The sequence below is a fragment of the Cetorhinus maximus genome, chromosome 6 (assembly GCF_964194155.1).
Source record: "Cetorhinus maximus chromosome 6, sCetMax3.hap1.1, whole genome shotgun sequence".
Lineage (NCBI taxonomy): Eukaryota > Metazoa > Chordata > Chondrichthyes > Lamniformes > Cetorhinidae > Cetorhinus > Cetorhinus maximus.
The window spans coordinates 34,231,782-34,257,919 of record NC_135884.1 but is presented as its reverse complement, the minus strand read 5'-3'; the positions used below and the strand labels follow the sequence as shown (position 1 = coordinate 34,257,919).

The following is a 26,138-nucleotide window of genomic DNA, read 5'->3' as shown; positions in this document are numbered from 1 at the left end:
TTGGAGAATGTACCTTTTGTCCCCCAAGTTTTTGATTCACTCAAAAAGAGCGCAATGCCTTAACATGTTCTTTTTGCTTGCAGAGGACATATATGTAGCTTCTAGCATGTTTAAGTGAGCTATATTGTGAGCCTGACCGATTATCTTAAATTGGTTGTTAGTGTAATTCTTAGCAAACACGGGATTGTTCAGCAAGTGTTGTCCAATCATGGAATTACATCTAACCTTAGACATTATGTTCTGAGTTTTGCAAGCACAGGCTGGTTGAGTACAGTCAGTACTCTGTTGAGAACAGCCAAAGGGACATAGTGTTTGATTTGATCAGTCAGTCATTGGCATGTACGCCAACGTATCTGGCATTGCACCAACAGTGAAATTTATATAACGTGTTGCTCATTTGTGGGGTAGGCAAAATGTCTTTTTGGCTTGACGGCAACATCTTGTTAGTGGAAAATACCACTCGTGTTACTGCATAGTAGCAGCATGAATTGGCTAGCTCCATCTGTTGCTCAAATTTTTGAGATACTCTACCCTTCAAGGGTAATTTAAGGTAGACTGGGTACCTTTCCGGTCCGAAAGTGGCGGCCTAGAGCACAATTGTGAATTTGAACGATGATCTGATCAGGGTAGCCATTATCCTGCAGGATAGCTTTGATGCACCCTATTCTGGTGTCAAGCTTGCACTGTGAGCAAATGGCTTGGGCCCTATTTATGAGATTTCCGATAAGGCCAATCTTATAGCACATGGAGCTGTAGGATCCCAATGCATATATTGACCAGAGAAGGTAGGCTTGTGATAAACAGTAGTAGAGAACCCATTAGTGGATTTTTCAACTAGCACTAATCAGTCGAGTAAAGGGAACTCCATGCGATTGTTAGCTAAATTGAACCACATGGTATTGAAGGCGTGTTATTGACCTGGTTAGGAAATTGGCTGAAAGGCAGGAGGCAGAGAGCAGGAATAATGGGCAGATTGGGAGAATGTGCCTGGTGGTGACCCACAGAGGCCTGTGTTGGAACCTTTACTATTCACCTTATTTGTTAACAACTTAGATGATGGGATAGAAAGCCACGTGTGCAAAGGTAGGTGATGTTATAAACAGTGTAGATGGAGGTATAAAACTACAAAGAGATATTTATAGATTAAGTGAATAGATAAAACTTTGGCAAGTGGATTTCAATATAGGTAGTGTGAGATCACCTACTTTGGACATAAAAAGAGTAGACCAGAGTACTGTCTAAATGGTGAAAGCTAGAAACACTGGAGGCCCAAAGAGATTACACAAACTAGGGTTATATTCCATGGACTTCAGAAAGTTAAGGGGTGATTTGATCAAATTTTTCAAGATATTAAGGGGATCCAATGGTGTAGATAAAGAGAAACTATTTCTGCTGGTTGGGGAGTCTTGGATTTGGCGTTGCAACCAAAAGATTAGAGCCAGCAGTGAAGTTAGGGATCATTTCGGAATACAAAGGAAGGTAGAAGTTTGGAACTGTCTTCCAGAATTGTTAATTTTAAATCTGAGATTGCTAGATTTTTGTGAACCAAAAGTATTAAGGGATATGTTGCAAAGGCAGGTACATGAAGCTAGGTCATGGATTAGCCATCATCTCATTAAATGAGATGGAACAGCCTTGAGGGACTAAATGGCTGACACCTGTTCCTATGTTTCCAATGGGTGCAAACTGCAGCATGTGACTCTGATGTGCATCGTTATGACAGTGCACTATCATTGTCATCTTGATTTCATAATTCTGTCAAGTTTTGGCTGGCAAAACAAAACCACTGCATGCCTGCAGCGATATTCATCCAGAGATTTTATGCTCCTTGTTGGTTTTCATTCTATTAAGGCAATTCCTGAAATCACCAAATTTTGATGGTTGGTTCCGGTCAAGGTGGAAGGAAATGACACAAAAATTGGAGGCATTACACCTTGAGGCCTTATGTGATGCAGTGAGTATAACCAAAGAGGCTAAAATATAGCCTGAAATCTGTGCCTTGTAACAATGTAGTAGTTCTTCTGCATAATATATAAACTTGAACACTAGTGATCATCTAAGGACCAAGTCAATATCTATAATTAGTACAGCATATTCAGATAATTTGTGAAAAACAATCATTGTTAAAATATTTAGATCAATTTCAATATGACCCTGTTTATTGTTAGGATTTACTGATATGGATTCAGAAGCATACAGAAGTTGAGGTGGTGGATCTGGTATTAAAGTTGAAAGAGAAATTGGTAAGTACAAAGTATAATTGCTGAAAATTTAAGCTGCAGAAAGCTAACAAAGTTTACTTTATGCACAGTTACTTTGGAATTTTATTTTGAAGGAGCATTGGGTATTTAGAGCAGAATATGGATAATTTTTGTTGGAAGACATAGGCAAAGGCTGCCTGCTTAAGAACGCTATGGAAAGTGCAACTACAAGCTGTTAAGGCCAAGTAATTTCTGGGGTAAAAGTGGATTTAGAACTATAATCTTTTCACCTCCGTAATCTGCTTGACACAGGTAGGAAGTGTGGTATAAAGAATTAACCTCCTGTTGCACACAGTGGGGCAGATTTTGACTTTTGGGGATGCAGTAAGTATTACAATTGCGCAGAGTGGGGTCCTCGACACAGCAGCCAAAATTATTTTTGTGGCCCCGGGTTGTCCCTGCTGTCAGGACCCTCAAAATTAATTGTTCACCTGGCCTTTACAGGGGGCAAGATGTTCCCCCCGTCAGGGGCGAAGTTGAAAGGTGGGCGCGCACAGGCACGCTTCCAATCGGGGGCATGGCGCCATTTTACATGGGCAGGCCAATTAAGGCTAAGTGCTGCGTCAGGGAGATCGGCTCTAAATGTAAAAAAGCTAAAAATAGAAAAATAAAATTTGCCTGACGTCCCCTCATGTGACACTGTCACATGTGTTGGGACATGTCCATAATTTTTACAAAAACTTTATTAAAATTTTTTAAAACCTACATGAAACCTCATCCTGCCCATGAATGAGGTTTCATGCTTTTTCTAATTCCCGCCAGAGCTCCTGGCCTGCCCACCAACCTTAAGGTTGGATGGGCAGGTCCATTAATTAGTTTAATTACTCTGTCAATGGCCTCAATTGGCCATTGACAGGTCGGCGGGTGTACAGCTGATTTTGCTGCGCCCCTGCCTACCAGAAAATTTAAATGGGGCGCGGTGACGTCACCACGCATCATTTTACGCGATGGCGAGCGGGCCCTGCCTCCCGCTCACCGATGGGAAAATCCTGCCCAGGGTCTCATTTCTCTCAGTGCCCACGGCATTGTGCAGGCTTTGACCAATTCCTCCCAAAATTTCTATGTGGGAGATTAAAGCAGGGACAGTTCAAATTCCATATGAAATGTTTGAGGCAGAATGTTTGGGATGGCATAAAACGAAAATATAGTTTACTTTACATCATTATTTTCATAACTGCCAAGGAATATTTTATGTTGTGCTTTATGGCAATTATTGCTTGTGTGCTTCATTGTTGAAACTTGTACAATTAATATGCTTATTGTTACATTCCAGTTAGGGACCCTTGACATTTTTAAAAAAAAACCTGAACACCTCGTTTTAATCAATAGAACTACACCACAAGATTTCACTTTTATTTTACCAGAACATGAACTTCATAATATATAGAACAAATTAAACGAAGCAGATACAAGTAAGGTAACACTATGGCTCATAACAAAGTATGCTATGTGCTCAAGTTTACTTCTTACTTCCCCAAGAATTCCCTTACAAGTTAGATCAATCATAAAGTAATTTACTTCTGTAGAGACCACCCATAAATATGTCACAGTCCTCTGGAGAATTCTCTTCAGCTCCAACTATACTCGGAGCTAAAGCTTTCATTTCCCTCTCTTGTCTGTGGATGCCTCAGTCCCTTTTTCTGGTTAATTTTCCCATACATCCCAGCTGATTGAGCTGATTATTTTCTTTTTCACAAGGCTCAGTGGTGACCACTATTTTCAAACGAGGCAATCATCCAGCTTCTGTTCCCTCACAAAATTCAAACTGAAATTAAGCCTCACCCACCTTGATGAATGATAAAGTTGGTTTTTTTTTGCTCTGCTTATAGCGCAGGCCTAACTACTTATCATTTACTTTGGCTATCTCTTGGTGAGCTGCAAACTATACGAGGTCCAAACTGCAACTAACTCTCTCGGCAAACACCCAGATAAATTGAAACAGAGAACCTTCCTAAGCTCCATCAATCTCCATAACAACATAACCTGTTCTGGGCTGTATTCAAACTGACTCTTAGTTAATTGTCCCTCATTTACAATGTCTTCTTTGATCTGATGAAGTAAATGAGTTTTACAACCTTTCAGGGTTCAGTAAATGCTTTTAAACTAACTTAGTTCTAACTCCCAAAACAAAACATCTCCTTGGAATTCCCTTCTTTACAAGCATTGCAGACATCCTGTCTCCAGCTCTTCAGCTAAGCAAGCCCACCTGATGTTTTATATGTCTTGCCTTTCTAGCTGTTAACCTGTTCTATTCTGATCTTTTTAAAACCTACAACCTAAAAATTATATTCCTAAAACTATAAAAGCTATGTTCTAAAACACATGAACCATGAACTAGATATTCGCAATGTTATAAATGGTCACAATTTTTTTAAACGTATTCTGTCTATTCAGGTGCAAGCCAAGCAACATTGCCTCCCTATAAAACAAGACACATTGGAGAAACTGCAAATGCACATTGAAACAATAATTTTATCATTGCCAGAAGACCTACAGAGCATCTTGCTAAAAAATTGCACAACATGATTTTTGCAACCTTCCCCGAAGGGCACTTAATTAGAAACAGCACAAAAAAAAACACTCCAGAACAGTATTGCAAAAAAAGGGGAAGAAAAATATCCTATAATGCTACAGAAAATTGGAAGACCAAGTGGATTTTAGTTGGTGACCTTTTTGAGAAGATTCATCAATACGAGTGTGATTCTATGACAAAGTGGAGAAATGGAAAAAGTTAACAAATCACTGTTTAAGCTGTGTGTTTGTTTATTTATGAAATGTCTATGATTATTTTAACAATCAAGTTTCACAATGTGGTGCTGGTAGCTACCATTGATGAAGTTGGTGTCTACATTGTACTACCAGTGGAAAACAACAATGGGAGTTTTACTACTAACATTTGTACTGCAACTTATGTACTGATATAAAGGCTGTGCAAGTACCAGTGCTGGTATTTTGCTTAGATGCATATTTTAATTTGCTTACTTTTTTATATAAATGTCTATTCTCATATGAATTATGACTAAACCAACAGTAATTTGTAGAATTATACATAGTTGTATTTAAATAAATTGTGATCTAACTTTTAAGAACAGGATATTCACAAGCACATTTTAAATAACAAAAATATGACTCAGCAGCATTATTTTTACCAAAGCACCTTGTCAATAACTATACAAAATTTCTAATAAACTTTACACTATTTTAATTAAAACAATTTGTCTTCTGGTTTATAAATAATTATATAGTCCTTTACATGTCAAAATATTAGAACTTTGCAAGTACAATGATGTTATGTTGACAAACACATGAACCATTCTGAACCAGCAGTGAGATATTTGAATGACCTATTTAATTTGATGGAAGAATTCTGATCAGAACATTGGAAACTCTGTCCTGCTCTTTGTGCCAGGAGATCTTCAACATCCACAGGAATAGACAGACAAGACCTCAATTTAACACATTTTAATGCATTATTGAAAGGATGGCCCAACACTGTATTTGCATTGACAAGCGATCTTATGTTATGAACACCATAAGGGACTTTAGTCTGCAACCTTATGATCAAGAGAAACAAGTGCTCCTAACTAGCCCAAACTAACATGCAAGATTATTCTTACAGCTCAGTAGCTTGTGATACAACTTTGTTTTATGTTTGCAACTGGACAAGTTACATTTACATTTAAACTTCTGAGCACATGAATGGTAAATATTTAAAGATCGTGATGTTCTCTGTCTCTAGTGAAGAAATGTTGGATCAGTTTCATCTCACAGAACACCACCCTTAGTGTGGTTTTCAGTGAGTCATTATTACTTAACAATGACCTCAAAAACACATGTTCCAGACCTTCCTCTTTATCCAGATGGTGAATATAATCGTTGGAAAATTTAAAATTCATTGGCAGGGTAAACTGTTGAAATTATAAATAAAATATTCTTCAAGAGGTTAGGGTAGTTTCTACCAAGTTTAGATTATAACTTAGTTACTGAACTAAAGAAAAGCCATCCACACTTTCCTAAGTTTCAACAGTGAAAACATCAGTTCTATATTTTGAAATGTGTCTGCTTGACACTTTCTCAGAAATCTGAAAGTTAGATTAATTGAAATGTAGTTTTGTGTTTTAGATGTAACAAAAACTATATATTAAAAAAACTTTACAAGTGGACATTGTTCTGGAACTTTTTCAAAAGATTTCACTGAATAAATAAAATATAAATAAAATATGCAAGTATTAGTGATGCAGGCGGGTTAATAGACTAACATGTTGGCCATCTAACATAGTATGAAACAAAATTAGACATGGATTCACAACCACAATTTTCTATCTGGTGACTACTCCAACTTTCACACATGCATGCACACAAACAGATTACAGAGTGGAGAAGGATAAGTCGGTCAAATAAGAGCCCATAAGAATAAAAGAATTTGAGTATTGCTGAAAAAGACATTTTGTTGAAGCTTTTCATCTTGCACAAATTTATGCTGTATGAGGAGAGTGCTGATTGGTTGGCAAGTGGATTCTGACTTTTAGAAATGTTTCCATGAAGAATGCACCAGTTGATGGTGACTGGCAGTTAACTGCCAAGCATTATTTGAAATTTAAACCAAGCAGCTTGACTCTGATTGCTCAAGGCCTTGCCCTGATGAGTGAACCAGCAAATGGCTATCAGCATTCTATTCTCATACAGTATAAATTTGTTCTTTTCCCTTACATTGTATTCTGGCAAATTGTCCTGATGAGTGCAAGATGAAAAACTTCAAATGTCCCTTTTTTGTGCAATACTCAAGTTCTGTACTACCAAAAAACTATTTGTATACCTGAGACAGAGGTACAACAAAGACCAAATTCGGGATATCAACAACATAGTTCAACTTACAGGTAAGTTAAAAATAGGTAAGCAATCTATTGAATTTCTCCAAGAGTGTATTAAACCCAAGGTTGTGCCAGTTTTTATTTCCAAATGTATTGATAATGCTAAAGCAAGACACAGTCCCACAATCGAGCGAGCATTTATACAAGATGAGATTGAACAGATTGGTGATAGGGTTAAGTTACACCAAACCCCAAAACTGCACTTGGTCTGATGTGTGCAAATTTCTTTCATTTTTTTGATTTCAACTGTTTATGTCACTAAGTTGCTTCAATAGATTATCGCACCGTAAACAGTACCCATTTGAAACACATCTGCAGCTTAAACTCACTTAAGCGGAAGTGGTTTGGCAATGGACTTAACGCCACAAAACATGTAACAAATCTCTGACCATGTACTCTCAGAAAGTGAGGAATTTGTTCTTGAACATGGTTTCAATTTTGGTGTGCCTTCATCCCAAATCAATTGGGAAGAGGTATTTGCTGAGTTGGAGCCCCTCTACTCCCAACTATCCCGCCACAAACCAGCATCCACTGAAGATGTTGAATCCTTGAAAGCGTGCCTGGCTGATCTAGTGCATGCATATTGCGGGATTCCGAACGACCTGTCTGATTTTCACATGCAATGCGAATATCTTACAGCATTGCGAGACCTTAAAATCAATCTGGACATATACACATCAGTAAACCTAACAAAGAGATGGGAAATTCATCCTTAATAAGTGTGACTATATCAGCAAAATGCATGCCATTCTTAATGACAAGTCGAAATTCATATTCATTGGACCTACCGCTCAACATGACTGGACAGCCTTACTTGAAAGTAAGCTTAAAAAAAACGCTTGCTGGACGTGTGTAAGAGAGATGAGCTGCCAAATTATATGACAGGGTTCGCTGTGTTTCCTGGTGTTCCAAGACACACAAACATAATGTCCCTTTATGCCCTATGACTGGCTCTGCACAACGTGAATTGGCCAAATGGCTGGGCGAATTGTTACAACCAATTTTGAGCAAATTTTCCACATGCACAGTGAAGGATTCCTTCACATTTGTGAAGACCATGCATGACTTGCATATCCATAGCAATGTTGTGACAATGTGCTCATTTGCATTGCCAGCCAATTCACCAATGTTCCACTTAAGGAAGTCCTAGATATTTGTGCTGCAGCACTATATCATGGTGATCCAGACCCACCACCATTGCATGAATCAGCATTCCTTGAACTTATGAACTCAGCAACTCATGCAGTTGAGTTCAGTTTTAACAATACCATGTATGCCCAAATAGATGGTGTTGCCATGGGATGTCCTCGGGCCCAGCTTTTGTTAACATATTTGTTGGTTCCATGAGAAACATGTATTTGATGGAATGACAGCTAACCTCCTACCCCTTCCAAATTTTCAATATGTGGATGATACACTTGCTAAATTTAAATCTGCAGCTGCGTGTAATAATTTCCTTACGTGTCTTAATGGGTTCCATCCTGTGCTCAAATTCGCCTTTGAAATGGAGCAGTCAAATGAACTCCCTTTCTTTGTTGTACTAGTTGAGAAATCTGCCAGGGGTTCCCCACCACTGTCTACTGCAAGCCTACTTTCACTGGTCAATATATGCTTTGGGATTCTTACAGTTCCACATGCCATAAGATTGGTATTATTGGCAACTTAATAAACTGGGCCCGAGCCATTTGCTCACCATGCAAGCTTGATGCTGAAATAGGGTGCATCAAAGACATTCTGCAGGCTATTGGCTACCCTGATCAGATCATTTCACACTGTGTATCGCACAAACCAGAAATTTAACTGGAGTAACCGCATAAATACTGTGATTACAAAAGCAGGTCAGAGGTTGGGTATTCTGTGTCAAAACCTGCCTCCTGACTCCCAAAGGCACAAGTCAAGAGTGAGATGAAATATTCCCAACTTGCCTGGATTACTGCAGCTACAAAAGCACCCCAGAAGCTCAACACCATTCAGGAAAATGTTCGATCAGCACCGATCTACCACTAGGGTCATGTGACTGCAGTATATACCGTGTAAAAGATGCACTACAGTATGTCCAAATCCTGTGATCTTAACCACCTAGAAGGACAAGGGCAACACGAACATAGGACTACCATCACCTCCAGGTTCCCCTCTGTCACACAGCATCCAGACTTGGGAATATTCCTTCATCAATGGTGCACCAAAATCCTGGAATTCCCTACCTTAGAGCACTGTGGGAGTACCTTTACCATACAGGCTGCAGTGGTTTAAGTGGGGGCTCATCACCATCTTTCAAGGATCATTAGGATTTGGCAATAGATGCTGGCATTGCTAGCGATATTTGAATGAATAAAGAAAACTGGGCAGCATAGCAAATAAAATTTTATGTGAAGAAGTGTGAAGTGATTCATTTTGATTTGAAGATGATGAGAGGCAATATAAACCAAATGGTATAATCTTAAATGGGTTGCAGGAACTGACCTGGGGTGTTCGTACATATGTCTTTGAAGGTGGCAATAACAGTTGAGATGTTGAAAAACATCGGATTCTTGGCTTTGGTAATACAAGCATAGAATATAAAAGCAAAAGAGTTATGTTCAACTTCTATGAGACACTGGTTTAGTCCAGCTGAAATATTGTGGCTAATTCTGGGAACCACATGTACAGAAGCATGCTGATGTAATAACGATGTCAGATCACATGACTGAGAAGAGATCTGGAAGGAGAAGCTCTGACCTGGTGTAGAGGTCCACATGTGCAAATATTTGCTGTAAATAAAGAGTAATGGATTTGAGAAACTACAGACTTGAGCAGCATATTTTGGGACAAGACAATCACCAAAATCCCCATCTAGATCCCAACCACACGATGAAACACCACACTTTAGGAATGACTTTAAAACCTGTGGAGATTTATGTGAATGGCATCATGAAACACTTTTAAGTTAGATTGGAGGGATGAGAGTGTTGGGTTGTTCTTAGAGCAAAAAGGAGAGATTTGGCAGGTGTCCAAAATCTTGGAAGGGTTTCAGTAGAGCAAATAAAGAGAAACTATTTCCACTGGCAGAAGGGCTGGTAACCACAGGACACAGATTGAAGGTAATTGACATAAGAATCTGTGGCAGGATGTGGAATCATTTTTACACAAAGTTGCTGTGGCCTGAAATGGCTGTGGAACCACATTCAATAACAACTTTCAAAGGAGAAATGGAAAAATACTTGGAAAAAAATTCTGGCCATGGGGAAAGAGTAGTGGAGTGGAGCTCTTTCAAAGCGATCACATATAAGTACGATCGGGACTGTGCGGCCTCCTTTGTGCTGTACCTTGTATTGTTCTATAATATGGCCTCCTTTTGAGTTAGTATTTTAATGTAACAGTGAGAAGACATTACCCCAGTGTGATGATCTTCAACAAAAGATAATCAATACCCTTGTGTTTTAAGAGGGGCATAAGGATTAACATCCAAATCATACAAAGAGACAAAGGAAACTGATACAATTAGGTCAGTGTATTTTATATCATTTTTTTTCACTTGTCCAATGGGGGTAATGAATATTTTAGCCTTTTGGTTTGCGACAGGCTCGGTCTGCTTTACAGCCTGACGTCATTTGGTCCCCGTTGGAGCTGACGCGGCCAGTCTCTGACGTGGCAGCAGCGCGAGTCCTGGAGCAGCCTCAGGAGCATCGGGAGCGCGAGGCTCTGAGCAGTCGCAGCAGCAGCGGTAGGGGTAGCGGTTGCGCGAGGCTTTGAGAGTCGCAGCAGCAGCAGCGGTAGCGCGAGGCTTTGAGAGTCGCAGCAGCGGTAGCGCGAGGCTCTGAGCAGTCGCAGCGGTAGCGGCGTGAGACCCGGAGGTGCAGCAGGAGCGCGAGCAACATGGGGATCGTCCTCACCACTCTCTTTCAAAGGCTGTTCGGCAAGAAGCAAGTCAGGATATTAATGGGTAAGTTTGGACGAGGAGAAAGGGGAAGGCGAGTAAGTGAGGCACCACCCGCCCTCCCGTGGCAGCCCCTGATGCCCTTTCGGCTCGTTGGTTCGGGGCTGCCCGTGCCCAGGGCCTCGGATCTCGGCTCTCTTTGTTCAGCGCTCAGCTCAGATTCAGCGGGTGTGCTGTTCCCATTCCTCCACTGGCTATTGAATGTTGCTGAATAGGGGCCGGGCGGTAACTGCAGGAACCCCAACATCTCACAAACTGCTTGGTCTTTAGTGTAGGTGGGGAGAGTGCCCGAGACAGCTCGGCCCTGCCCGGCCGGCCTGCAAGGGGTTGGAGCCAAGACACGTGAATAAAGCCATAGTTAAATGGAATTACTGGGCCGCACATTCCCAGATCATGGGTACAGTGATATTTTCGAGCCAGCGCCCGAGGACTCCAGAATAGCAGTTTTTGTGATGAACAGTGGCGTGGACACTGGGGATAACTCCCCTACTGCACTTAGTGCGATATTTATCTGAGAGCATAAACCTTGGTTTAACATCTGAAAGACATCCGACAGTACTCCACTCAGTACTTCACTATAACAGATCTCAGACCTAATTGGGTTGGATTTTAGAGTTAAAAAGGGGGAAACTATCAGCACTCTTACCTTTATTGAAGAGCAAATTGGGGGCAGCATCCTGCAGCCAGAACACATGGTTAAATGCCTAAATGTGCTGTTTGAGTTGCCCTATTCCTCCACAAGCTTCACTATACTGGTGTCTCACCTAGAGACTTGGGATTGAAACACATGCAACACATTAAGTTGTTCTTTCTGCTAACTGCCCACTAAACGTGCCAGAAAAAGCTACGGCTTGACCATTCTAGTTAAACGGATTTAGCAGAGCATACTTAGTCTTATTATACCATTGTCTTCAGTCCCTGCCACTAGCTCTGTTCCCTAGCCGCCAACCCCATCTCTTTCCCTAGCAACTGTCAAATGTACTTGACTCTTTGCAGGCTTGGTGTCAAATTTGATTGTCAGGTAGCCCACAGATCTGCTCCAGCACCAAGACTGCTTGTTTCCAATTCTAACATTGCTCAATTTTGCCCTGCTTCAGATCATTCGCCTCTGAAACCCTCATTCATGCCTTGCCTCTAGACTTACTCCAAGGCTCTTGTGGTTGCATCCCATTTTCCACCACCCATAAATTTGAACTTATCCAAAAATTCTGTTGCCTTTAACCTAACTTGCATCAAGTCCCCTTGACCTATCCTCCAGTCTAACAATCTCTTAGTTTTAAAATTATCATCCTTGTTTTCAAATCTCTGGCCTTGCCCCCATCATCTCTGTCACCCATTCCAGCCCTACAATCCTTCAAGATTTCTGCACCACTTCAGTTTGGCCCTCTTGCACATCCCTGATTTTAATTGCTCCAAATTGACAACCATGCCTTAGCTGTGAAGGCCCTAAGCTCCGCCATCATATCCTTAAACCTCTTTTCCTTTCTCTGCACTTTTTAAGATGCTCCTTAAAATCTACCTTTGCTTGCAAGCTTTTGGTCATCTGTCCTCAACTTGTGGCTCGGTGTCGAAATTTGTTTCATTACACTCCTGTGATGTGTCTTGGGACATTTTATTGCATTATATGTGCTATATAAATGGAAGTTGTGAACTACAGCCAAACAACCTCTCTGACACTGAAAATTAAATTGTCTCATTGTTTCAGAATACTTTTTCTTTTGTCTTTATTCTTAATGCCTCCTTTCTTTCCTTCTCTATTTTGCTTCCTGGACATGGTTTAGCATTGAATTAAGGATTCTAACTTACACTTCCTCTTCTAGACTCTAGTGCTCATCAAGCATACTTCAATCGTTAATAGAATGCATAGTTGCTTGTCCTTTCACATCGTTTCCAGATCCCCAGTAGAGGGTGCCAAAATGGAATTCTAATCACTGCAAGTTCCTGTGCCAAAGGCCATAGAAAGTCTGGATAAGTGTAAAGAACTGCTCGTGCTGTTCCTTGGCTGCTGATCAAAGAATACAAGCCAACATTTTTCCCATTTTAGTGGCTGTTTTGGGATATAACATTGTTCTGAGTGCCTTTTGACTTTAGAAATGATTGTGGATGGAGTGAACCATTGAACAGAAGTTTATCGCATTTGCCCAGCAGTTGCATCAAGGAAATTCTAACCTCCCCGGACTGCTTTTTGGCCCATCATGTGACCCTGAGGTATTAATGAGCTGTAATTTTTCAAACCGATTCTTGTAAAAAAAAAACTTTTTTTTTACATTTTCTGTCCCTCTTTCAGTAAAGCCCTTAATTTAGCTTCTCTCATTTCTCTCCCACTCTTTCCCCCCTCCCCCACTTCCCTTCAAGTTCCTACATCCTACTCTTTCAACCTCATTCCCACTAAAATCCTGACACCTAACCTCCCTTGCTATCCCATACCAACTGGCAGAAAAGCTTCCTCATCTTTAGGTTCTGTCCCCATTTTTTCCAAATCACTATCATAATCCCCCTCCCCACTCAAAAAGACCACTTTGTTCTCACATACTACCACCCTATCTCCAACTTTGCTTTCATCTCCTATAATTTCCTGTTTGGAATCCTTTCAATCTTTTCATTCCTTCCCACTACAAAAGTTACAGTCTGTGTGACTTTGACCATGTGATGTTTTCCATGTCATCATCTGCCAACTCCAATATGATTAGTCCCACTCTAGCACTCTAGGCTGATGTTCTAGTGTAGTACTGAGGAAGTGCTGTACTGTTGGAGTTGCTCTCCCTCAGATGAAATTTTAAACCAAGGCCCCTGCCTGCCCTCTGAGATGGACTTTGAAAGATCCAACGGCATTATATTGAAGAACAGAAGCATTTGTCCTGGTGTACTGACCAACATTTAGCGTTCAGCCAACATCATTAAACAAAAACAGTTTGTGGGACCTTGTATATAAATTGGCTGCTTTTTCCTCCATCACAACAGTTCAAAAATGCATAATTAGTAGGGATGTCCTGAGATCAAGAAAAGTACTTTCTTTCTCACAAATTTAAAATCCTTTGCCTTTAAATTTCTCCATGGCCTCTGTAATTCCTTTCTCTGGAGTCACCTCCAGCTCTATCGTCTTCCATCACCTAAGCTTTCCATTCCTTTGGCTCTGGATTCTTATAAGCCCTCCCAGTTTTATGTCCCAAAATTGACAGCAGTGTTTAGGTCCCACAGTTTGGAATTCCCTCCCTAAACCCTTCTGTTTCTTCTCTAAGAATCTCCTTAATATTTACCTATTTGACCAAGCCCTTGGTCACCACACCTAATCTCCTTTTAGGTTCAACGACTTTGCGGTGTGGGGTATTTTCTATGCTAAAGCATATTGTAAATGCAAGTTGTGCTTATTTAAGTTTATTGCTATCTAGTAAACCTTACTGTGCACTTTTTAGTATGCACCCTCTTTACCCTATAACAGCAGGTGCAACATTAAATAAACTGATCACCAAGTTTCTGTTGCTCAACGATCAGTTTTTAAGTCAAAAATTCAGACCAATGACACGATAATGTCAAATGCAGGACTATATCTTTGAAGTATTAAATTTTTAAATATTGCTGAAAAAAAGAGATGTCGAACCTTTTCGTCTTGCATTCATCAGGACACTTTGCAAGAATACCAATATACAGGGGAAACAATATATACTGCATGAGAAGAGAGTGCTCTGGTAACAGCGTTACCAGGGAGAATGCACCAGTGATGGTTACTGACAGTTAACTGCCAAGCATTGTTTGAAATTTAAACCAGGCAACTTGACCCTGATTGACTCATTTCTCAGGGCAATGTCTTGACCAGCGAATGGCTATCACATGTTTCGTTTAGCTGAAACAGATGTAACGTGTGTACATGTTCTTTCTGTCTGCAAAGAACAGGGACCTGTGTATTAATATATTTAGCTTCCAGTACATGCAAATGTGCCCCACTACATGCCCAACTGATGATCTTAAAATTGGTTGTCAGCATAATTCTTAGCACACTGAGGATTATTTGGCAAGTATTGCCGAATTGCTTCTAATATTGGGCAATTTGTAGTTTTGCAAGCACAGCCTGGTCGGGTATGGCCTGTACCTTGCCCGTTGCGAGAGACATACTGTTTGATGCAATCCACCAATCTTTGGGGCCTACATACCTAGCATCACATTACCACTGAAACTCTATGCCACATCACTCATTTGTGTGATAGGCAGAATGTCTCTTCGGCTTGATGGCAGCATCCTGTTACTGGCGAATACCACTTGTGTTGCTACTACATAGTAAAAAAATTTTTAATGCTTTCTTCCTGTCTTCTCTGAAAGCATTGACCTGAGTTTTGAGGTTGCATTGACAACAAAACTGTCAGGTTCACCGTCATTACTCTCCCTGAAACTGACAGCAACTTCTCACAGCCCACATGGTAGATTTACGTGGATATCCAAAAGTTGCTGTCAGTGATCCCCTGTTCTTCTGGGTGCTCTGTTGAACTCCTCAGTGATGGAAATCAATTAGATTTCATTGGTTTGATGTGAGTTTCCACATTTTACACTATTAGTCTCGATAAGCCCTTGAACAAGTAAAGCCTTGTTGAATGAGGTGTTAACTGGGTTTTAACAGCATATTAATCATAATTACTGCTTAAGAACTTCTCTGGTCCTGAGTTAATTTTATACTTGTGGAATGTCAAATTTTTCCAATCCATGCAAAAAATTCCACTGATTTTTTTAAAAAAAATGATATTTCAGCTTTTGCCTTAATTCCACATGCATGTTCCAATATTTATTTTGCTTTCTGTAAAATTATAACAGTGATAAATAAATCCTCATAGTTATTTCTGGTTTGCTGTCTGCAAGAATTCTTCAGTATAATTGCTGTTTTGCTTGCTTGATATCACTGTTGCAAGATGCCTGAGATCCCCTATAACTGGAGCCGGAATGAAATTGTGGGGAAAAGTGAAACCCACATCACATCGATCTTTGTGGGCAGTTTTCTTGGAGGTCAGTGGGGAGCGCCGTCACTTTGCTGTTGATTGCAAATTCAAATGATGATTCGTGTTGGAATTCCCTCCCTAATAGCACTTCGAGTGTACCTACGCCACATGGGTTACAGCAGTTCAAGAAAGCGGCCCACCAATTCTTCAAGAGCAGTTAGCAATGGGCAATAAATGTTGCCCTTGCCAGTGATACATCCTAGGAATGAATAAAAAAAAGCACTAGGAATATTTTTAATGACTTAACTGCTGCCCCATTTAGCATCAGGTGACTCAGTATGGACTTGGGGCATTCTGGTTTATGTACCAGTTATTTATCCTTTTGGTTACACCTTTGAAGCACTAATTCTTTATCACATTGTCCACTGGTAAAGATGACATTGAACTGTTATCAACAAACTGAGTCAGGATTTTTCACTTGTGATGTTACTTGTTCTGCAGGAGGACTAGTAATTTGGGTAGGGAGATGTATGTGTCACCTATTTGTCCTCATGCTTTTTAGTATGCAAACTACATTAGGAAAATGGCAGTAAAATATAAACGTGACCACTACTGTAATTATTGGCTGTTGTAAATGTTGGCAGTTTGAAAGCTAAAACACCACACAGGTTCTAGTTACCACTTCGTAATGAAATTTTAAGCACAAGCTCCGAAAAGCTATAGAGGAAAATAATGAAATGTCTTTTTATTTCAAGAATTCGGTGTGTAGCTTTCAAACTAAATATATAAACACATGTTAAGTATTTAAAGTCAAATAAACACTAATTTGATGTTTTTGTTTCTTGTACTAGTTGGTTTGGATGCTGCTGGTAAAACGACCATCTTATACAAACTGAAGTTAGGTGAAATTGTAACAACTATTCCAACTATTGGTAAGTAAGAATCATACTGGATTATTGGTTCCATCTGACTACCAAAGGGCTATCAGTAAACAATACCTTATTTGTTTCTTGATTGTTGGTTAGTTTTATTTGCTGTTTCGCCACATGTTTCCTTTTTTCCAAGTTGATCTTTTTCTTGACATCTCAGTTAGAGCATTGGGACAGGCTGCATTCCATTTTAGTACTGGAAGGAGGTAGGTGGTGGCAATTCATGTGTAAATCTGACTCAGATGTTGCTGGATTATTTGGCCATGGCCTTGAACGAATCACATACTGCACCCACCCTGCATTGAAACACATTTCCACTAAAGGCCATTGGATGGTGATCAGGAACCCAAGTCTTTTTCTCCCCACTTATCTGGTGATTGCAGCAGCACCAACAGTATCGGATTGAGACATGTTAATTTAGCAATAACCAGGGATATCCTGACCCTCAGCTCCTCCTTAAAGGGATCATTGGAATAATAGCAATTTTTGGTGGATTTGGGTGTCTGGTCAGTGTGTCGACATCTGGCATAAGGGTTGAGTCCACGCTGATTTATGTCAGCAGATGTTGAGACATTGAGCAGGCACCCAAGCACTGATGTGTACTTCGACTACAATGTCGATGAGTCTACAGTGTGGAGGCTGGAAGGAAGGAAGGAATGAAAGAAAGAAATAGAACTTGAATGTATTGGAAGTTTTCCAAAGACGGGTGCAACCTTTGTGTGATGTACCAATGTTTACATGACAGATCCAAAGCTTCCATTTCATCTTTGTAATATGATGCTGTGTACATATATATTTTTGTAAAAAGTTAAGAGATGTAATAAAGGTTCACTTGGATATGTTTAACAAGACAGTTGTGTTTTATGGTATTCTTGGTGGTAGATGGAAAATGTTCTTAATACTAGAAGATGAGTTCAAGGTGTGGTCTGCATTATTTAGCAAGCCACTAGTAATGAATAGTCATGGATATACAGACCCTTGAGATGTAAGCTAATATACAAAGTAACTGCAGCATAGCAAAAAATGGAAATCTGAAATGTGGAAGGAGCACACCAGAAATTATGTTTCTGTTTTGGATGTTCCTATGCACTTACTGTTTTAACCATTCTTGAGTTGAATTGCTACCCTATTTTGTGTGGTGTGGGTGTGTGTTGGTGTACCTCTGAATATAGGTGTTAATTTAAAATCAAATTAAAGTTAACTAATCTTTTAGATATGGCAAGAGTTAGATTCTGAAATGTAGTGAAAGGTTTTACTGTCATAATCCGTTAAAATAAAAATTGTGTTCCTGAAATTACATTTCATTATTCACAATAAGTTTATTTTCCTGACTAACACATTCAGTTTTCAATAAGGCAAAGAAATAGACCAGCTTACTCTTAAAAGCATAAAATATCACTGTCCATAGAGCAAGTTCTAATTATTTTATGTAAATTAAAATTCCTTATGTCTGATTCATAGTGCATCTGTTCTTGTAAGCATACCTCACTGCACGCTGATGACAAATTAATTTGTTTATAATTTTGAATTTTTTTAATAGGATTCAATGTTGAAACAGTGGAATACAAAAATGTAAGTTTCACTGTGTGGGATGTTGGTGGCCAAGACAAAATTAGACCGTTGTGGAGGCACTATTTCCAGAATACCCAGGTATTTTGATATTCTGATTGCTTAGAGCACAGTAAGTTAAATTTAATTTGTTAAGTTGAAGTACATTGTACACTATTGTGCTTAATTCATAAGTCTCTATGCTGAAACATCTTTTGTAGGTATGACAAACTGACTCTCAAATCAGTTTCAACTCCTTCATGTTATAAAAATTCTGTATTTTCTCTTTATATGTTCCAACTGGTTTATGTACATTCTGCAAAATTCCAACTTTGAGGTTACAGCACTTTTATAAAAATTACATAGAGAGCTATGGCAGTTTTGAGCTCCAAACCATGAACATGTATTTCCTTATACTAAATTGGACAGTGGTTTAGGGTTAAAGAGAGATGCACCACTACTTTTAGCTTTCCTTAATAACATTTCCGTGGATCTACCAGTTCAGGAAACAGCATGTTTGTATGCTTTGTGCATCATCTGTCTAAACTTAAGAGTGCTCAATTAGGTTTTTAACCACTCAGCTAATATAGATTTGCCCTATGTGTGCAGTACTGAGAGTCTAACTCTTTTATTCACCCCATGCCAGTGGACTCAAACCAGTATGGACAGAAAGGAAAAATATCCGCAAAATGTTGGAAATACATGGCAGGGTACATCAACGTTCAAAATAGAGAAAAGATAACATTTTCAATTTGGGCGCTGATCCTTTGAATCAGTATGTTAGTTAAAATGTTAAAGTTAAATAGTAAATTGAAATGAGTCACTGTTACGATCCTGTTGGGAAACCGTAAACCAAAATAACCAAATTTACCAAATGACCCCCAAATGAAGAAGATTCTACTTCTTGTAGCTTTTACTTCAATATGAATTAGAACCAACACAAATTACATGTGAATTAACAGGCAAATGATACTTCAAATAAAAGGGTAGATTTCACTTTAAATAGTTAATACAACAAAGATATGTCTTGCGCAAGCACCCACATCACTCCCCACACAAATGTGGTACCATGTGCAATCTCTCAGTCTTTCCAACTCGGCCTCTGGTACGTAGGATTTCTCACTTTCCCATTCAGTTGATTCGGCTCTCGAATCACGTTCACTGGTAGCCGAGGTCCCTGGATGCGGTTAACACTGACAAGGCACATGTCTACGAACCATCCCTCACTTGGGTCACATCAGTTCTAAATGGTGTACTTTTCCAGAGTTCCTTTGTGTCTGCCAGTTCCATGGCTTCTTAACTTCCTTCCTGTTGGTACCGCTTCCAGGTCAAGGGTCGCCTGGTCACATGGACCAATATTTCTTCTTATCCAAAAGAATTATAATTAACCCCTGTACAATTGATGCAAACTCTTATGTAATTTTCAAGCATTCTTGAAAACAAATAGATTTTCCTTACTGTGCTTCTTCTAAGTCATAGGTCTTCGCAATGCATATTTTGAGCATTGCGCTTTTGCTACACATGTACAGTCACCTGCGTTTAAGCATTTTTGCACTTAGTCCTACAGTTTTCTGTAAAACTAATACAGGAGGTGCAATTTGGCTATGGTGGGTACCAGTGTTCGCACTAAGCCATGATGTAATTGGCAAGTTGCATTGCAGGGAACATGTCACGCAAATAATTTCTCCCTTTAAGATACGCATGTACGGCCACTCATCAATCTTAATGGGACCATGCTAACGCACAGCGAACAGGAGTTAAAGGAAACATTGGGCCCTAGTTAATGAACCTGATTTGTGCTTTAGACCTAAATTAGCTCAGTGACGGGAAGTCAAGGATTTTGGTCAACGGGTATTTATGTGACTGAAAGGCTGTTAAAAGTGGGGTTCCCTGGTACCCAGGGCAAGGTTCCTTGCTTTTCGTGGCTTATATCAATGATTTAGACTTAAATGTAGGGGGCATGATAAAGAAGTTTGATACAAAAGTTGTTTTTTAATTGGTAGTGAGGAAAAACAATGATCGTATGAGCAAATGGAATTTAATCTGGAGAAGTGAGGTATTGCATTTGGGGATGGAAAACAAGACAAGGAAATGTACAATAAATGGTAGAATACGGAGAAGTATAGAGAAATTGGAGGACCTTGGAGTGCTTGTCCGTAGATCCTTGAAAGTAGCAGGAAAAGTAGATAAGATAGTTAAGAAGGCATAAGGAACACTTTCCATTATTAACCGAGACAGTTAATATGAGAACAGGTTTTGTTGGAACTGTATAAAACACAAGTTAGACTGCAGCTAGAGTATTACTTACAGTCTGGTCACTGCATCACAGTAAAGATGTGATTGCACTAGAGAGGGGAGGTGATTTATGAGGATGCTGCCAGCAATGGAGTTTTAGCTATGAGGAAAGATAGGATAGGCAGGTGTATTTTTGACACGAGAGGCTGAGGGGTGGTTTAATTGAAGTGTATGAAATTATGAAGGGCCTTAACAGTGTGGATAGAAAGGACCTTTTTCCCTGAGCAGAGGAGTCAATAACCAAAGGGAATAGATTTAAAGTAATTGGCTGAAGGATTAGAGGGGAGTTGAGAAAATTTTCACCCAGAGGGTGGTGGGAGTTGGAAACTCAATGCCTGAAAGGTTGATAGTGGCAGAAACCTTCATCACATCTTTTTTTTTAAAAAGGGTGTATATGCAATAGCCTATGGGCAAAGAGCTGGAAAGTGGGATCAGGCTGGATTGCTCTTTTTTGTTCAGCCAGCACAAATACAATGATCCAAATGGCTTGTGCCACAAATTTTGTTTCTTAAGTTTCTAAGCATGCTAAGGATATCACTTCTGTAAATTCATTTTTAACTTCCAACACTTGTTCAGTGGCAGTGATTTTCCTACTTTAAAGGTGCTAAATGTATGCCAGGTACTGCTGTTTTCAGATTGCTCCTGTAGTCAGCATCTTTTATGGAAGTTGACTCGCACTGTTCTATATTTATTCATGATATAAGCAAAGGGTGTAACAATAGCATCTACGTGTGATCTAGACCAGATATTTGTGCCTTCTACACAAGTGCTTCCTTGGTCCCTCTGAAGGTGGACTGAGCAAATACTCAGGCATGAGAAATTTCCACTGTTTGGTGGATTTCTGATATTGGCATTTTGGAAATCCACTATTTTAAATGTACGTTCTGACCTTGGAATCTGGCACGGGGCTTTAAAAAAAAGAGAGCGGGAATTGACTGCAAAGATGTGATTGGAGGAGCAGCGAGTGCAAGAGAGACAAAGCTGTCCCTATGCTCTCAGATTTTTTTGCCTCCCACGCTTGCTTCTTCAGCTCCTCCTCCCTCCTGATCTTGTTACTCCTCCAGAGACAGAATCTATGATTGGAGGAGCAGCAAAGACGTGAGAGAGGGAGCCTATGACCGGAGGTCAGAGAGCTGTTATTCTGGCTGACCTTGCGGTAGCTGCACTGCTTTCAACTGCATTGTCACTTTTTGATGTCCTCCGGGAAGCCAAAGAGAAGAAGTAGAAAATGAAAGCGGAGGAGGGAGTCTCCACCAGCAATGAAGCCGGACCAGGCCCTGGGAAGCTGTCACTCAGGTTTATTTTATGGTTTTTAGAAAACTGTGATGTTCTGGCGGAATCAATAAGAAAAGTTGTTTAGGGATACAGCCTCAATAACTCAGCCCACGCCATGCTGAACCTGGCTGAGCCTACCCTGGACCTGGCGCTAACTTTGCTGCTCCTCCAATCATAAGTTCCCTCCCTCCCTGTAGGAGCACAAAACGCACTTCCAAACCAGAGTACTGTCGGGCGGTTTTCAAATTTTAAGGACATGGTGTGAATATTTCTCTCACCCATTGTTTTACTGAGCTTCTCCTGAGAAGACTGCAATTTTTCTCCAGTACCTTCCCCTACAATACAAATGATTTCCATTCTCATCCCTACTTATTTCAGTTTGAACTTTTAATATAAAGGTGGCAATAGAGTCATATCACCACTATCAAATTGTCAGGTCTCTGTCATTATGCAAACTGCAGCTCTTATTAAAAACTGCAATTCATCCTTTCACACACTTAAAATGGAAAACTGGTCATTTTCCGGCTCAGCCTCATAGTTGAGGCAGCGCTCCCTGGCCTGCTTGAAACTGAGCCTCCAGAGCCAGGGCTCCTATCTCTGAGGGGTGGCTCACCCTTCCCTGGCAGTCCAGATTCCCAGAAGTGGTGCCAGCTAAAGAGAAGCCACGGTGATCCACTGACGAGCAGCAATGGCAACAAGGAGCTGTGGCCGGGCAATGTGGAGAAATCTAGGATGGAGGGTGATGGCGTGGTGGGAGGGCATGAGTGACATCTGAGTCAGGAGGGAGGGCATGAGTGACATCTGAGTCGGTGGGGAGGGCATGAGGAGGGCACCGAGTGGGGAGGGAGGGCATGAGTGAGTGATGGGGAAGAGGTTTGGGAATGGGAGCTGCTGAGTGTAGCAGGGAGAGGTGGGTTGGGAAGAGGGGTGTGTTTGGTGGGGGAAGATAAGCTGATTAAAATGTGTGTGGGGCTTCACTGAGTCTTCTGCCTCCATGGAATATGGAAAGCTTAGTTGAAGCCTACATGGTTACATAAAATGATAACCTTTTTGCAAAGTTCTTTAAAAAGAGGGATTTTTATATTTATATATTATATGCTGACCTATAATACATGAACTTTAATAACGTACCAAATGTTACTATTGCTGCTTTGTTTTTGCTGGTGTTTGAGGTCGTATTCATTTTTAAGAATTATATAAATTCTTTCGTGGGATGTGGGTATCGCTGGCAAGGCTAGCCTTTGTTGCCCGTTGCTAATTTCCTTGGAGAAGGTGGTGGTGAGTTAAAATGGGGTCACTTTGGAAAATAGTTCGCAAAGCACTGCCACAGTCCTTTGCTTTGTGTTCTGGTGTGAGTACAGACTTTATTCTGTATTACATGCACTAACTGCATTGAATGTTTAAGTGCTGAGGTCACATTTGTGATTTTATACAAGTGCATTGGTTCACAATCTTGACGGTAATAGAAGGTAAACAAAGGGAAAACGAATGTTTCAACCCATTTGAAGTCTAATAATTCAACCCATTTGAAGTGGCCTCAAAACTTTTGCATTTCATACAGATCATAGGAGGTGCTATAATTGCATGATTCCTTGTCACAAAAAAAAATTCAAATCTTTCTGCCTTCAGCCACACATTTTTAGACTTTTTTCCTTCAGCCACTCTCACCCCTGAATACTTGACATAAGGTCTATTTGAAGCTGAAGAGTTGCTTTATTTTACAGTAAGATGAACAAGCAGACTAGCATTTATGATTAGACTTGCATCACACTTCATATCAGTAAGTTGTAATACTTGGTTTAAACAAGATGTCTTGTAACTGTTCCTCCAGCATTTTTGAATTTGGTCTCGGCGAAAGCTCTTACAACTTCCGCTTTAAAAACTTGATTGCCTGTACAGCTACCGTTTCAAAAAACCTGAAAATATTGCTGATTACTGTTTTCTGATGCGTTTGTTCGAAGGTGCAATACAGATTTTATGGAATAATTATATGCCCTTCATAGCTACATTAGCATTGTAAATGTGCTTTTATATACAACCTATTGCTCATCTTTCAAATAGTTCCTTTAATGGCACCATGAATGAATTTAAAATATACAAATTTTATCCTGAAAGTGTATCAAGGACACACTGATGCATGCAAAATAGTATTTCATAACTTGATGAGCATAGGTGGACTTCAGATGAATTATTTAGAAAATTGTCTGAATTTATTGATCATTTGCTTTAAGGAACCGTGGGTGTTTGCTGAATCTTCAGAACCTGTTCCCTAGAATTGCAGAATGTCACATGAACTGTGTTATTCAAAATGAAGCTGTATTTTGTATCTTGATTTTGATATACTGCTGATCAGGAATTATTTGAAATGAAACATTTTAGTTCTAGCCAACATTTATTCCTCAATGTGTGTTTGGGGTGGGGTTGTAGGAGGAAGATGAGGAAATGCTTTGTAGTGGTCTAAATGTGACTGTATAACTGCACTCGGAGTCTTTTACACTTGGAAATAGAACCACTTTTGAGCATGAGTATACTTCAAATTTGGATCGAAGGCTTTCATGTATATCTTTGTACAGTTAGAATTGAAAGCTGCTCATGGTAAATTATAACTTGCATTGGAGAGGGGCGTTTCTAATATGACAACAAATCTGAAATTAAGTAACTTCTCCATTAAGATTGCACAGAACTGATGTATCCAATATCTGATGTGGTGCAGCAAGATTACATGTTTTGAAATTTGGACTTTGATTTGGAAATCACCTCATCAGGAAGAACCTCCTGAGCGTATACTGGTCTTATTTATTGGTCATACATACCAGGTTAATTAGCTGTTTACTGCCTTTTTAAGCATTTTATATTGCAGAATTTATTTTTTCATAGCACTTTATATCTTGAGCATAGAATTCTTTTTTTCCCCAATGTGAGAAACTTGGGCCAAGCCTTCTGTTGAGCTATCTTTATTTGCAAGTTTGTATAGATGCCTAATCCTGAGGGCAGATGGTCAGTATAGATGGTTTCTGACGGGGTTATTCTCCTCTAAATCATTCCCTATGTTTTTTTTCTCTTTTCCCCATGCCATACAACTGTGAAGAGTGCTTAATCTCCTAGGGCCTTTGCTTTTGATCCAGCAGTGTGAAGTGTATAGTAGTGTTGTAATGACAAGTCATTGAAGTGATATATTTTGTACCATGGAATTTTTAAAATCTATCTTAGCAATCATTCTGCAATTAAAATAAATTCTGAAAGTTATTCAGCTTGATATATGCACATATTGCTACACCAATAATTTGTTTTTTAGAGCCAAAACAGCTATGATGAGACGCACGTTGTATGTTAAGTGATAATTGCAGTTACCAGCTTTGTTCTGTGAATAGTCTGTCATAAGCTGCAAGATATTACAAATCATAACATTTATGTTGAACAAATTACAGGACTATATAACTTTTATTCATGAAACAATTTTTGTTATGTAATTAAGATTGCTTAATCACTTTCCATTTCTGTTATCGTACACTTAGAGTCTGTGGATTCAACCAGAATTGTTTTGATGTGTCTAAAAATTGCATTGAGGAAAACCAGATTCACAAACAATGCAGCTTCATGTAGCTACCTTAATTATACTTCACTGCAGAGCTAGTAGTTTCCTCTTGCTAGAAGCATGTTCCTGACACCTGTTAGCATACGTATCAGTCTATTCAATCCAACCAATTGTCAGTTTAGTTAGCTGGAGATGGACTAGCTAGGAGACAAATCTGATGTCTCTGAACCCTGCTCTGAGTGACTGTATTTGTTTGTGCAAACATTGTTTTTTTTCTGTCTTTTTTTTTATTCATTCATGGGATGTGGGCTTTGCTGGCTGGGCCAACATTTATTATCCATCCCTAGTTGCCATAGTACAGGAAAGTGGCATTGAAGTGGACAATCATGATCCAATTTAATGGCGGAATAGGCTCAACGTGCCGAAAGGCCTACACCTGTTCCGATGTTCAGGGAATGGATGAATGACTTCAACTCAGGTAGCTATTGCTCCAGAAAGGGAAGATGTTTCAGGCAGAAGATTTATTAAGAGCTGTATGCCCAGGCAGAAATATAACAAACATCTCTCTCAGCTGACTAATTCTATC

At 39.7% G+C, this 26,138-nt stretch overlaps 2 protein-coding genes across 4 annotated transcripts in view; both read left to right on the top strand.

The window, feature by feature from the left end:
* Positions 1-5,475, top strand: part of dennd6a (DENN/MADD domain containing 6A) — a 115,590-nt gene extending 110,115 nt beyond the window's left edge. For 2 of the 3 annotated variants that reach the window (XM_078543590.1, XM_078543589.1), the window contains 3 exons: positions 1,852-1,954; positions 2,169-2,243; positions 4,656-5,475. In XM_078543590.1, the coding sequence (XP_078399716.1) occupies positions 1,852-1,954; positions 2,169-2,243; positions 4,656-4,787 (310 nt within the window). In that variant the 3' untranslated portion in view covers positions 4,788-5,475. The remainder of the gene's footprint in view (positions 1-1,851; positions 1,955-2,168; positions 2,244-4,655) is intronic. The other variant, XR_013576828.1, reaches the window with a different exon arrangement.
* A 5,327-nt stretch (positions 5,476-10,802) lies between these two features.
* Positions 10,803-26,138, top strand: part of LOC144681700 (ADP-ribosylation factor 4) — a 21,632-nt gene continuing 6,296 nt past the window's right edge. Inside the window, exons 1-4 of the mRNA XM_078543548.1 lie at positions 10,803-10,847; positions 10,937-11,054; positions 16,822-16,902; positions 18,440-18,549. Coding sequence (XP_078399674.1) covers positions 10,988-11,054; positions 16,822-16,902; positions 18,440-18,549 — 258 coding nt within the window. The 5' untranslated portion in view covers positions 10,803-10,847; positions 10,937-10,987. The remainder of the gene's footprint in view (positions 10,848-10,936; positions 11,055-16,821; positions 16,903-18,439; positions 18,550-26,138) is intronic.